This window comes from Chelmon rostratus, chromosome 13 (genome assembly GCF_017976325.1).
Source record: "Chelmon rostratus isolate fCheRos1 chromosome 13, fCheRos1.pri, whole genome shotgun sequence".
NCBI lineage: Eukaryota > Metazoa > Chordata > Actinopteri > Chaetodontiformes > Chaetodontidae > Chelmon > Chelmon rostratus.
In genome coordinates this window covers 9007744-9021394 of record NC_055670.1, presented here as the reverse complement: position 1 = coordinate 9021394, position 13651 = coordinate 9007744, and the positions used below count along the sequence as shown (strand labels likewise).

Genomic DNA, 13651 nt, shown 5'->3' with positions numbered 1-13651 from the left:
TCACATGTGTGATGCGCAGTAGTTTTGTGAATGGCAGGTTTGTGGATTTGAAGAATTGGGGTATCTTTGTGTCCTTGAAGTGCTTTTATGTAGAAAATGGAGAAGAAATGAAGAGCTGAAGAGGCCGGAGCTTCCTGTTTTTCTTCAGTCTGAACTATATCAGGTCTGTCCAGAGATGTGTCCTCTTAGCTTTGATGACATAGACGCCTACAGAGTCCAATTTGGCTCGAACTAGATATCAAATATGCACCTATCTTTAAACATCCACTTGGCGGAGGTGGCAAGGTGACAACTGAGCTATTATTTTTCCAGTTCTCACAGTCTCCAATGATGAGCTGCCCTCATAGAAAACATCTTGACACAAATGTTTGCGTATCAGAACGCCTCAAGGACTGATACTGAAAGTGACTTCACCTCTCAGGAGCTTCTCACAGGCTCGATTTCCCTCGGGCGGCTCGCTATGATGCCCACTTTTAAACTGATAACAGACGGCTGTTAGTTCTGTGGAACATGAAGCTCATTTGTTTTTGTTTTTTTCTCAGACATAAGAGGGAGGGAGTGATGAGTGTGTGGTGTTTATGTATGTTGGTGGTGGCCGCATGAAACCAGTGAAATAAAATGAGTGACCTGAATGTTTATGTCTCAAGGATGATTAACCAATATAGATACCACATGCAAATAGACACATTTTTACAGCAGCAGACCATACAGTGAGTCCTAAACCATATTCCACCTGTAAAATGTAAACTAATAGGATGTGTTCCTTTTTAGGTAATGTAAACATGGAGGGTGTGTGACAGCAAAACAGTAACAGTATAGTCCTGCAGCAGAGGAGCGGCACTATGCCAGCCTGTCTGTATTGATCTGTTTTGCTCTTTGCTGCCACCTCTTATTTTCAAGTTGAACTGTGGCCAGTTTTTCATTCAACGAGCAACATTGAAAGTTCCTTGAATACAAATCAATGCATTCGCTGTATATCGTAGGGAGACTGTTTATGTTTAATGTGTTTATGTAAAGCCTAGCAGCTGGCAGATGGGACTCAGTACAACAGACTTCTCTTACACGCTCAGTTTGTCAGAGTATAATATCTATATTTGTGTTTGCTTGTCATTCAGACCACAATGGAAATATATATTCGCATTACTGTAACCATATCCGGCATATCATGATATACTGTACACAGGTGAACAGCCACCTGGCCAGAAAGTCAGTGGCTAGACCAGTTACTGCCCCGCCTCCAGTTTGATCCCTGGTATAACCAGAATCTCCATCTCCTACTGAGGCAATGAACCGTAAATCTGATTATTTTAATCCCAATAAACAGAACAGATCTGTGGGGATCCAGCAGCAGGTCTCCAGTGGCGCCGTGATCAACATTAACTCTCATGTGCTCAAAATGTTACAGCCATAGTTGTGTTTTTTGGAAGTTTTAATCCTGTCTCTATATAATATATATGTAAAATCAGCTCTATATAAGCTGCCAGATGGAAGCAGTGTTTGAAACATGGCACTTAAAGCAGCTTCATAGTCAAACCTGAGAAATTGCCTGCAGCCTTCCTCCGTGCTGTTCATCTTCATCTTCAGCTCTGATGTTACTTTTGCATCTCTCTCTTTTCTCCAGATGAGATCATGCAGCTGGACAGCAGCCCCCTCCGTGCCGCTGACATCACCCCTGACCTCAAGAGGCAGTTTGCCTTCCTCTCAGGTGACACTTCAACGTCTCTCTCTGTCTGTCAGTCCGTCGTTCTGTGTGGGGATCTGTGTTTTTACTTTCTATTGACGGGCAAACACGACTGGACTAAGATGAGTTGCTCTTTCATGCAGACTTACCTCTCTGTATGTGTGAAACCAGGATCCAGGTCCGTCACTGTGAGACACCCCCTTTTCCTCATCACCTTTCACATAATATTTTCATGCCTCTGGCCTGTTTTAATTGCAGTACAGTGTTAGAGTCAGCGGAGGCTCTAGTGGAGTTTGAAGATGACAGAATTTGTATTTTGCATGCAGAGGAAATACAGCTCTCCAGCCCTAGAATTGCTTTTATATAGAAAAAGGAAAAGTAATGTAGAGCTAAAGAGGCCAGAGCTTCATGTTTTTCATGGCTCTGAACTATCAGGTCTGCCTGTTTGGGGATTTGTGTTTCTATTTTCCCCTGAGTGGCATTTTTGCCTCACTTCGTTTGCCGTCTGTCAGTTCATCTCTTCATTAGCACGCCTGTCTTATCTCTGCCATCAGAGGAATCATTTGTATTTTAACTACTCCACTTGATATTTGCACAGTTGACGTGAGCTGTTTTCTCCTGGCAGCTGTAATTTGCCATGCAAATGTCACCCCTCTCCTTCCTCCTCTGTTTGTAAGGTTTTGGCCCAGACAGACCGCCTTGTTGCTGCTGTTACCTAATTTGTATTTTGCTTCCTGCCTCCGCATGTCCAGCTCATGATAAACGTCGCGTTTTCACCTCTGTAAGTGTTTTTTCGTGACACTTGTGACGCCTATTACACCCGCCACAGTGCTGTGAGAGCTCCGTGTGTCAGGGGTCACCTTGTGGCTGCAGCAGAGTCGGGAACCATTTTACAGACAGAGATCTGAGCAGACGTTGAAACCATGACCATGCACTTGCTGTTGCTATAGCGATGAGAGAAGAAAAGGCAGACAGATTGATATTCCAGTCACATGCGCTGACGGAGCAGCTGTTCTCAGGGTGTGTGTGTGAGAGAGAGAGGCTGACTGTGTTGATGTCAATACCAATTACTGTGTGCAAACAGAGCAGAAGTGATGTGTTCTGTGATGTTTTATCTCAGTTTTAGCTGTGTCCCACTATCGAGTCTAAAACGCCTTTTCTTAAAGGCTCAGAACATATTTTCTCAGCCAGTGTCTTACTGTGAACATCGTGGTCCTGCATGAACACCTCCTGCCAACAGTTTCGGTTCTTTCTGCGTTAGTGTTTTTCTCTGTGCTCCTCTCACTGGGTTGAGGTGGGCGGGGCTCTGTCAGGAAACAGGCGATGTTGCAAACTTCTGCAAACCAATCAGGATTTAGCAGTAGTTCAAATTAGAATAATGACAGTTGTGGTGGCCACAGTTGGTCAAATCTGATCAAACCACACCCACACAGTCCAGAGAAGTTTTTATGTGAAGTTTAAAAATTTTAATTGATTATTAAGGGCGTTTTTCCAAACATTATCTCTGCTGCTTATCTGGTCATGAATTAAAGAGGGATCCTTATTATTGAAACCACAGGCTTCAATGTATTTATCATAAGATGGGTTTGAGATAATGAGACAGTTTTTCAAGTTTTAGTTTATTCTGTTGACACTTAAGTAATTGTTAGTCTAAAATAAGCAATTTATCTGCATTGGAAAAATGAAATTTAAGTAAAACCACTTGCTTTTTTTAAAACGGAGGTTTATGTTGTTTAGATCATTTGTTATGGATGTTGCAGGGGTTTCTTGCACAGCCTCCAGTCATGACAGATACTTTAACATCAGTGCCTCCATGTGGCCACAGTTTCTTCCTCCTCGGCGCTCACTTTATTCTGCCTGATTGACAGACTGACAGCATGAAGGCTATGATTAGTTTATCCGCCTGAGGAGATATACACAAAGCATTCTTACGTCATTCCTGTATATTCATGTGGAAAGTGTTCCTCTTTTTTTCTATTTTCTAGGAGGCAGAGGAGACAACGGCAGCCCCATCATTGTTTTCCCAGAGTTCCCTGCTTTTGGAGAGATCACGGACAGAGAGTTTCACAACGTGCTGACCTACCTGACTAGCGTGCCCAGGTAAAGTCCCTCACTGCGTTGCCTGTCCCAGACACATACACACAATATCGTTGCATCCATATCCACTCCCCCTTTCTTACCTCTTGTACCACCACTGGTTTATACCTTATTTCCTGTCCTAATTCCACGTTTATCATATTTTTAATACCACTCTGGGAACGAATCTGTGAGGAGTTTGCATGTTGTTGGGTCTTCTTCCACAGTCCAAAGACATGCAAGTGACCTGAAAAGAGATGGAAGCGGGGAATGGATGTAATGAAGTGAGAGACTTTAGTCTGTGAAGATGATTTACTCCTTTGTGTATGAAGTCTGCCAGTAGGTGGCAGTGGATGCTTAAACACTGTTTCACTGTATGAAGACTGCAGAGGGTTTGTGCAGTGGATGAGACAGTCGGCGTATTGCATAAATATCTATAGGGGGACTGTAATTCCTTTATTATCAAGAAGGAAAATTAATAACCCCGGGTCTTTATCAGTCTTCTGCAGATTGTGTTTGTACATATGGATAGACCACATGAGACTAGAGGGGGAGGGGAAATAGATGACCCCATCCCTTTCTCCAACTATTCCTCTAGAAAACCACCTCCTTTCCCATTTTTCTATACATTTCATTTCTTTCTTTGACACTTTCCTCACAATTTAGTCTTGTACTTTCCTGATTTAGCTCTCCCCGTGGCCGTCCCACCCTTCCTTTATCTTGTCTGGACCAACAAGCGCATAAAAATAGATTGTTGTGATTCTGGCTGTCTGAATCTGAATAATGCATACAGCAGCTGAGCGGAGCTGTGCTCTGTGTGCGATGAACTCACATGAACACCTGCTCACACATCCATGTATCTGTATGAAGGCATGACTGCTTTTGTAGACTGTTAAAGAAGCTGCCAGTCTCGCCTTTTTCGCGTCACTTACTGAGGATGTATTCAGTCTTAACTAGCAAGCCCAGCCTGCTTCAGCATTCCCAAGATATATTTTTATTTCAATCAGGATTTCACTCTTTTGTAATGCTGGGGAATGACAGTGTTTCTCATTTGCGTCGATCCTGAGTGTCTAAATTTACCTCCTTCATGATCATCTGAAGAAGGGTCATCCACAGGGGTGACGTAGCGCTGAGCCTCAGGCTGTTATGAATATAAAAGCAGATGGTTGAAGCTACCTGAGGGACCGACACCCCCGACAGGACGCACAGCCCACAGCCAGGAGCAAATGTCCCACAACTGTATAATGACCTTGAACAGCTGCTGCTAAGTTTAAAACAAAACCCTTTGGATCAATATTAATGGCAGACATCACATCTAATCATACCATTTGTGTACATGCTTGTTATCATATTATATATTAATTGTAAATGCCCCTTTTTATTAAAGCCAAGGCTGACTCCTTGGATGTGCTGAGCATTTAATTAATTTCAGTTTTGTCACATGATTTTCTGGATCCTAATTAGTTTACTTTAGGCTTTGCATCTTCAACATATAAACGCACTCTGTAAATCAATTAATAGTTGTGTCCTTTGTCAGATCATGTTCCCATATCTCTCCCTTCTCCCTGTTTATCTCTCCTTGGCTAATGCATGCATGCATTTGCGGATCTAGTCTTGATAACTGGTTTTATGTTAAAGAGATACAGTCGACACTAAGATCCCATAATCGAAACACACGCACCCATGGCTGCTTAATCTGTTTTTAATTTAATATACCACTGCCCCTACATTCAAGCAGTCACTTTCTCTGCTCTGTTCAGTATGGGAGAAGGGGGGGTAGCAGCACGTGTGTTGCTATGTCTGCATATGCATTCATGCAGCAAATTTCCCTCATCACTGCAAAGCCATTAGGCACAGCTTTTTCACAACTCACAGCTTAACAGATTGTCCCGAGAAATCCAATTATTATGAGGACACTGGTGCATGTGCAGCAGCAACATCACCATTTCTATGAATATCTGAATTAAAGCGTTTACGTGTGAGACTGTTTCTGTTTAAAATACAATATGATAACTATACAAAACATTAATGATTTATAATGTTCATGTGCCCATTTACATTTTTATAAGTTCAAAATAACTTTAAATTCAGAACCAAAATGCTAAACTGTTATTTACATTTTAGTATAAATGCAGAATTGATGCAAAATCTGAATCCACATGTGATGTTGATTGTTTATTCATTTATTTGTGGGGTCTAGTGCATTTAATAAGCATCTACATTAAGTCAGTGAAAATGTGCCATGCTTATCTTAACTGCTAATTTACACCCATGCTCCCAATATATAGTGTATGACATATGTCATTTAAAATCAACTGGGACACAGGCAAAAGCGAGTGATCTGACACACACAAAAGCAGTTTGGGCCATTTCATCGTCTCTGCCTCAGGTGCTTTAAGTTCACCATAAACTAGCCTCTCATCTCAGCAGCTGTAAAAGTCTTAGAGGCAGAAAAAGCTACCACTCTCCTGCTCTCCCCCTCCTCATCCTCCTCCTCCTGCTCTTCTGCGGCTGAGATGTAAAGCAGTTTGTGCTTTGAAAGCCCGAGTGGCTTTGAGAGTGTGTGTAGGTGATTGAGCGCGGAGCCGAGAAGTGGGGATGATGGAGGAGGAGAATGGGAAAAGATGAAAGGAGAGGGAACGTGCAGAGAAGAGAGGTGCCGCTCTGAATGTAGATGTTACAGTGAGAGAAAGTAGAGAGGCAGACATGAATAAACATTCTGCATGGAAATGAAACCCTCATGCTTACAGCAGCATCCTCTTTCACTCTGTCCCCTCCCCTGACGTGTAAAGCTCTGCTGACTGGCTACCAGAGCTGCTCATCACCCTGCAGCCCTCCTGTGATAGGCTCGTGTCTCTGCAGCTCCCAGTGTCTCATTGGATGGCTGATAGATGCAGTGCAGGGGGGGACAGGCTGGATGCTGTGACTGTCTGAAACATTTGGCTCCCTCTCCCTCAACCAGCACAGCATACTGGGAACCACCTCTGAGACACATCCTCATCTCCTGTGCTTTATTTTGCCTGCATTGTGAAAAGGACTGCTCTTTTTACCTGCGGCCACCCTGTTTGTGTATTTAGTAGTTGCAAAATGGTGGACATGAAAGCAAACACTTGAGGATTACTTGGATATTTCTGCATGACAGACAGTGCCGGGGTGCTCACGTGCACCTATGCTGTGGGGGCATCATGTGTTCATGTTTGCATTCGGGAGCCTGCCGGTGAGCTGCACATGTGACTGTCATTGATTGTTGGTGGAGTGTAAACCACACAGCCCTCCTCCCTCCTGGGACCAGAGAGGACAGCAGTGGAAGGAGAGGGGGGTGCAGGGAGAGGACTGGGGGGGGGGGGCTGGAGGCCAAGAAATCTGGAGGTGCTTCACAGCTTCTCCTTTTATGGACTGCACCAGCTGTCTAAGAAGATAAAGAGCAGTGTAACAAAGCAACGAGGTGTGAACCGGCGTTTAGGTTCTCCGCTGTCTCACTGTGCACACAGTGAAGGAAATGACATGTATGTTTTTTGTGTTTTTTCCTCTTTGACCTCTTGTGTTTACTAAGGGCTTCTCTGTTCATAAAAGTGGCTATAAGGAGCCTTTACACTGTAGTGCAGACATGCTGCTCCCCAGACCACTCTCCAGCTTCTGATTTAATATTTTCTGAGAGGTAAAAGTTGATCCTCTCTCATCATTCACTTCATGCTCTGCTCACCCCCGACCCATCTAGCTGGGTAGAACAGATCACCGTTAAATCTGTGAACATGTTGCCTCTCTGTGTGTTCCAGTTTGTCTTCAACCGATGTGGGTTTCATCCTTGTGATTGATCGCCGGCAAGACCGATGGGCGGCCGTCAAGGGGACCCTGCTTCGCATCGCAGTGAGTTTGTCTTTGTGTGTGCACGTGTGACCATGCACTCCCTTTCTGTCTGCATTGTCTGGTGTTCTGAGAGGGGGTTTGTCAGGCCACAGAGCATCCCTCATCTCTCCCACAGCCCCACCACTGATATCACTGCCACCCTGCAGGGGAGGTTAATATGAGCCAACCCCGTCCTTGAACACTCTCCCATCACCATCACAGTCTGCCATGTGTTTCCATAGCTACAGGGACAAATAAACAGTCACATGCCAAAAAAAAAAAAAAAAAAACAGAAGGAGATGATGATTCTTTTGTTCACTCATTCATTTCAATGTCTCGTTCATCACCTTTGCATCGCATTATTTACCACTGAAAAATGACAAATGTATTTGCACATTACAAAAGGCCAAGATACTGAGTCTGCTCGATTAATGGTTTAATTAACTGATACTCAGCCTGGATGCTGTGTTTCAGGGGGTTCATTTGGCAGTGTAATCAGTTGCTAAACACCTCTACAGAAAGGGAAACAGTTATCACCTCTTTCATTGCTACTTACAACAGTCTATTACACCTTTTTTTTAAAACAGAGAACTGATACTCGTCATGTCATTCATGATGCTGAATGAAGGGGATGCAGAGGTGAAGCACCAGAAGTAATCAGGGTTCTGCTCTTTTTCGCTCATTGTTCTCTTCTCTTTTGGGACCTGATATGCTTATCTGTTCATCTGTGTTTCATGTTTTCCGAAGGGGGGTGTTGAAGTGTGGGGGAGAAACACCCCCATCATGCAGTCGCTCTGCTTTTTTGGGCTAAAATGATAAGCATTTAGCATCATGATTCCCAGCCAGTGCAGTACAGACGTGTTTATTGCTGTCAAAACACAGGAAGCAGAAAGTTAGCATTTTTCAGACATGTTGTATGTTATATAAATGTACACAGAATAGCACTATTTTAGTTCAGATAGATCCTCATATCATCATGAATGCTGAAGGCAGTGAAGCAATACCTCAACGCAGAGAGGGATATATAAGATGAAATATCTGAGAGAGAGAATGAGAGATGAATATCACCACCCGTGGTCTCAAGAGACGTGGGGGACCGCATTGCTCATTTGAAATTAAATCAAGCCTTATTAATCCCACAAGGGGGACTTCTACAGGCTGACAGGCTGGTAATAGGGGGCATTCACTCGTCCCTGCAATAACGTCCCGTTTGGGATGATTCAGCCGGGCTGCTAAACGGATGATGATGATGATGAAAGCTGGCTCTCCTCGAGCTGCTGCTGTGTATTTGTAGTGGAGACTAGTTCATGAGCTGAAGCACGTTGCAGTCAGAGCGTGCAGCGAAGGAGTCACTCAGCGAGGTTATTCAGTCAGTGTGTACACACATCATGATGAGGGAGGGAGAAGAAGTGAGGATAATGTTTACGCTGTCAAACGGCTGCCTTTGTCTTATTGTGTGTCTGTGTGTATAAGCACACGTGTTCGTGTAAATGTGGGTCAGTGTGCTTCAAGGAAAGCTCCCCGTTACCGTGCATGGCTGAGTTTGATCTGCTGACAGACAGAAAGTGTGTGTTATAGACTGGTCCTAATTAAGTCTGCCGAGTTACTGTCAGTCCCTAAAGCACACCCTTCTGGCATGTCATTTATCTGGAGGGTGTGTGTGTGTGTGTGTGTGTTTGTGTGTGCATCTACTTTTATCTCTCAGCCTATCATTGACGAAGAACAAAGAACAAGTAGACCATGACCATGACTGCCAGCGACAACAGATCCAAGCAGCATGGCTGAATGCTTTGAAGCTGCATTATGCATTTAAAGGTTGAGGTTGGATTTATTCTGTAGTGTTACTGCTGTCAACAAAGCCCATGAAAACACCCAAAAAAAAAAAAAGGCCGTTTTCTCACTACTCTACCCTTCCGGGAACTGTAGCTCTTAGCAAACTTTACTCATACACTCAAATCACTCAAATGAGCTATCAGCTGGGGACTGTTTTCAGATGCAATTTTGGTGTCCTGGTGAGGATTAATGGTAGCCGGATGGCGTCAATTCAAAATGTACTACAGCACCCACGTTCATCATAATGAAGGAATATGTCACCCAACAGTATGACTCATTCATGTGTTTTAATAGTTTCTGGACATTAACAGAGCTGTATGGCACAGAGGAATAAGATATATCACGCTTTGGCTGTACAGGGAATCCTTGTTAGTAGGGTCAGGATCAGTTTTTAATTTGGGTCTTTTTATGGATTTATTGGCAGAAAGAAAAATACTGGGGAAGCCAGTTTCTGAATGTGCTGCGCAACATGTTTAAACCCGTTAACCATAAACACACAGAACAGAATAAAAACAGCAGTATGTCCCACAATAACTTTCCTTTCTCCAGATGGTGAGGGAGCATTACCACACTGCTCCCTCTGGTTTTGGCAGGTCAGCAAGGACAAACACTGAGCTGATTTATTAATTCCATTAACAGTGCCTGTCCCGAGTGGTTCCTATTAACGATGTATTCATTGTCATTTCTGCTTAGACCAGCATTCCCCAACTCACTCGGGAAGGGCGGCCAACCTGGCGAACCGTCCGTTTAGGTCATTAGCTGATTAAAGTTGCATTAACAATTGCATAGCCTCGGGAGGGGAAATCAGTGTCCACCCTCAACCATCGTCCAGCTCCTGTCACAGCAGTGCTTAGTCTGTCAGCGAGGGTCAATCATGGCATTTTAATTGGCATTTTATTGGTTCTATTGGCTACGCTGAGTGTGTGGTAGCTATAGCATGTTACAGTAGATTTTTGCAGGACTGGATGTTCTGAAAGCATCTATTAATTTTTTACGGATTAGTCCAGACATCTTTGCTTCATGCTGAGTATGCACATGGAAAACCTTTGCTCGTGCATCATTCCATATTAACAAATGCATCAAACTACGCCAGTTTAAGTCTCAATTGTGCAAGCTGAGTACAGAAAACATGTGACTGCACACATGTATGAGTTGGTGGCGACTCTCTCTACCTCATTATTCATCCAGGAGCATCTCAGAGGACATGAAGATTAATGTCCCTGCCGCAGGATGGTGGCCGACACCCCCCACATTTCCCATTCTCTTCTACTCTATACACTCCAGATACATGCCTGAATGTGCTTCCACGTGGTACGCAGAGGGACAGACAAAGAGAAGGGGAAATATATAAGAGATGCAGGCTGCCAGCAGACGGAACAGAACAAGTGTGATGTATAATTGACTCAGGGTGGAGGAGGGTCCTGTCTGCTCTGTTGCACAAGTGACAGTCTACATCAACTGTCTCTTTTCAGGGCTCCTTCCCAGGGAACCTCCAGCTGGTTCTGGTTCTGAGGCCCACCACCCTCCTGCAGCGCACACTCTCTGACATCCTCTTCAAGTTCAACAAGGATGAGTTCAAGATGAAGGTGCCGGTGCGTACAGCGTGTCAGTCGCTCGTAAATCCAATCCAATTTACTGAAGAAAGAAGATCTTCATACAGTGCTCATAAAATGCTACATAATATAATTATTCTGAAGTAATACATACGTAACTGTTTCAGGTGATCATGTTGAGCTCAATAACTGAGCTGCACTCCTACATCGACCGCACCCAGCTGACCCAGGAACTCGGGGGAACACAGGAGTACTGCCATGAGAAGTGGATCTCTCACCGCACTGTATGTACGCTGTATACACCACCTCAGTGCTTAGCATGGTCCACAGACCACCGACCCACACTGCCTTTCCAAGGCACTTTTTGAGCAACATATATGCATACATACAGTGAAATAAGTCCATGTAAAAGCTAAAGACAAATAAGAGTTATAAGTCTGATTTGAGATACTCAAGCTAGACTTTGGCTGTGTCTTGCATACATGTCAACATAGTGTAATCCAATGACATCATCAAAACATGGCCACTGCTCTAGGGTGAAACCCTTCATTAAAAGTGTTTAATTTAATGGAATCGAGAAAAGCACAACAGCAATAAAATGTGCAGCCAATAAAAACCGACCCTTGTCTGTCACCGTGAGCGTGCTGGCTGATGGGCTTTGTTGTGTCTCGTATGCATCAGGCTATTGAAGGCTTTGCGTTGATGGTAAAGAAAACAGCACAGACCCTGCAGTCGTTTGGGACTGAGCTGGCTGAAACTGAGCTCCCCAATGAAATCCAGGCCACAACCATCCTGCTGAGCACACACACCACCAAGAAAGACAAAATGAAGGTAACACCATGCATACACATGCACTGCATGCATTATTTCTCTGTTTATCTCTGTCTATATGTATGTATATTAGGTGTTTATATAAGGGGTGTATTTGGACAATATCACTCTGTCTGTTTGTAGGAGGACCTGCTGGTGGCTCTGGGTCAGGGCAGCAGGCTGCTGGAGAGCATCAATGAGCCCGTAGTGAGAGACCCCGACCACAACATGAACCAGGATGAACTGGAGAACCTGGCGACAGTGCAAAGGTTAGGACCACCTCAGGTGACGTAGCTGCAGGATAGCTACTAAAAACCAGCCTCTGTGTCTCTTATTCCCTAGAAGACAAAAGAATAATTAGCATGAGCAGATGGAAGTGATAATGTTTCGGCTGTTTAACACATCTGCTTTCTCATTTCTCACAAACAGCTCAGGTTCAGACCATTATACATTAGCACGTATCCTCACTGTAGAATTAAAGTGAAAGTGAATTATTAAAGCAGAAAGTTGATAATAAATATTGATGTAATATATTTTGTTCTTTGATAACTATTCAGACCATTTATTAAGCAAATGTACCAAACATTTTCAATTTACAGCCTCTCAGTGTGAATGGTACATACATATAAATTATGTTTTTAATACATATTTGTTTTAATATTAAGATATACTGTACTCTGTTAATTTGTGCTGGGTATTTGATTTTTTTTTCATATTTAAACAAACTGATTAATACTATAGATCTCCTCTACCTCTAATCTTTGTATGACTAAACATTTAAGATGCAAATTGTAGTTATTTACTGGTAAGTTTAGTATCAGCTCCGGACTAAAGATACAGTTCTATTACTGTTGTTTAGCTCATTTAACAGCCTCTCAAAGCTCTGACTGATCCGTGTAACAAAGACTGAAGCCAGCAGACTCTTTTGGTTTATTGTTGCTGGTCTGTCTGTCTGTCTCAGTAAGTCAGTCAATACTTGTCGAGGTGTGCTTTGAGGTGAGTCAGTGCCGTATTTTAAGCAACACTGAGGGCACTGATCCCCGTGTCAACAGGCATTAGCTCTACATAACGCACACTCGCAAACACACAGAGAAAATATCCAAATCTATCAGTCATCATCCCCGCTATACTTCTTGCTCTATTCATTTCTCTTCACTCTCTCCGTCTCTTGCTGTTCACACTTCTTTCTCTGCTCCTCTTTTCAGACTGCTGTCCCAGCTGGACGAGACAGAAAGGGCTTTCGATGAGTTCTGGGTGAGGCACCAGACCAAACTGGAGCAGTGTCGCCAGCTGCGCCACTTTGAGCACAACTACAGAGAGGTGAGCTGGAGCCTGTAGGCTCAGGTGAAATCATCCACACGATCCCTTTCGAAGCTCGGCAACTGACTGTGGTGCTTCCGCTGCAGGTGAGGGCGCTGCTGGATCAGGTGTCTGAGAAACTGGCGACCTACTCTGAGGTGGGGATCAGCCCAGCCCACGCTGACCATATCTTCTGTGAACTCACCACCTATGAGGAGAAAATCTGTGTAAGTGATACACAAGCCCTCCCAATTCAAGCTTGGTCTGACCATGGTGTGAATAGATGAATAATATCTTTATAAGGTGGGTTTGTTGCAATGTAATTCTTGATTGTTTCTGAATAACAAACCACTGTTGTGTACAGTAATGTATATATTTACATCCAATCACATGACACCAATACAGTAAGTCTGTAGACAGTCTGGAAAAACATTTAGCTCGTAATAATATCATTACATTTTGTTCCAAAAAATTAATTGGTGATGTTGTGCAGTCAGTGGGATCAGTCAGTGGGATAAAACAAACTGTAGTAAGTCAGTATTCAGAAAAAATT

At 43.5% G+C, this 13651-nt stretch overlaps 1 protein-coding gene across 1 annotated transcript in view; it reads left to right on the top strand.

Annotated features, from left to right (window-relative positions):
* The window catches only part of mcf2lb (mcf.2 cell line derived transforming sequence-like b), a 39599-nt gene that overhangs the window by 14199 nt on the left and 11749 nt on the right, over window positions 1-13651 (top strand). The window contains exons 2-10 of the mRNA XM_041950395.1: window positions 1622-1705; window positions 3667-3781; window positions 7534-7624; window positions 10909-11028; window positions 11157-11273; window positions 11671-11820; window positions 11944-12068; window positions 13005-13119; window positions 13206-13325. Coding sequence (XP_041806329.1) covers window positions 1622-1705; window positions 3667-3781; window positions 7534-7624; window positions 10909-11028; window positions 11157-11273; window positions 11671-11820; window positions 11944-12068; window positions 13005-13119; window positions 13206-13325 — 1037 coding nt within the window. The remainder of the gene's footprint in view (window positions 1-1621; window positions 1706-3666; window positions 3782-7533; window positions 7625-10908; window positions 11029-11156; window positions 11274-11670; window positions 11821-11943; window positions 12069-13004; window positions 13120-13205; window positions 13326-13651) is intronic.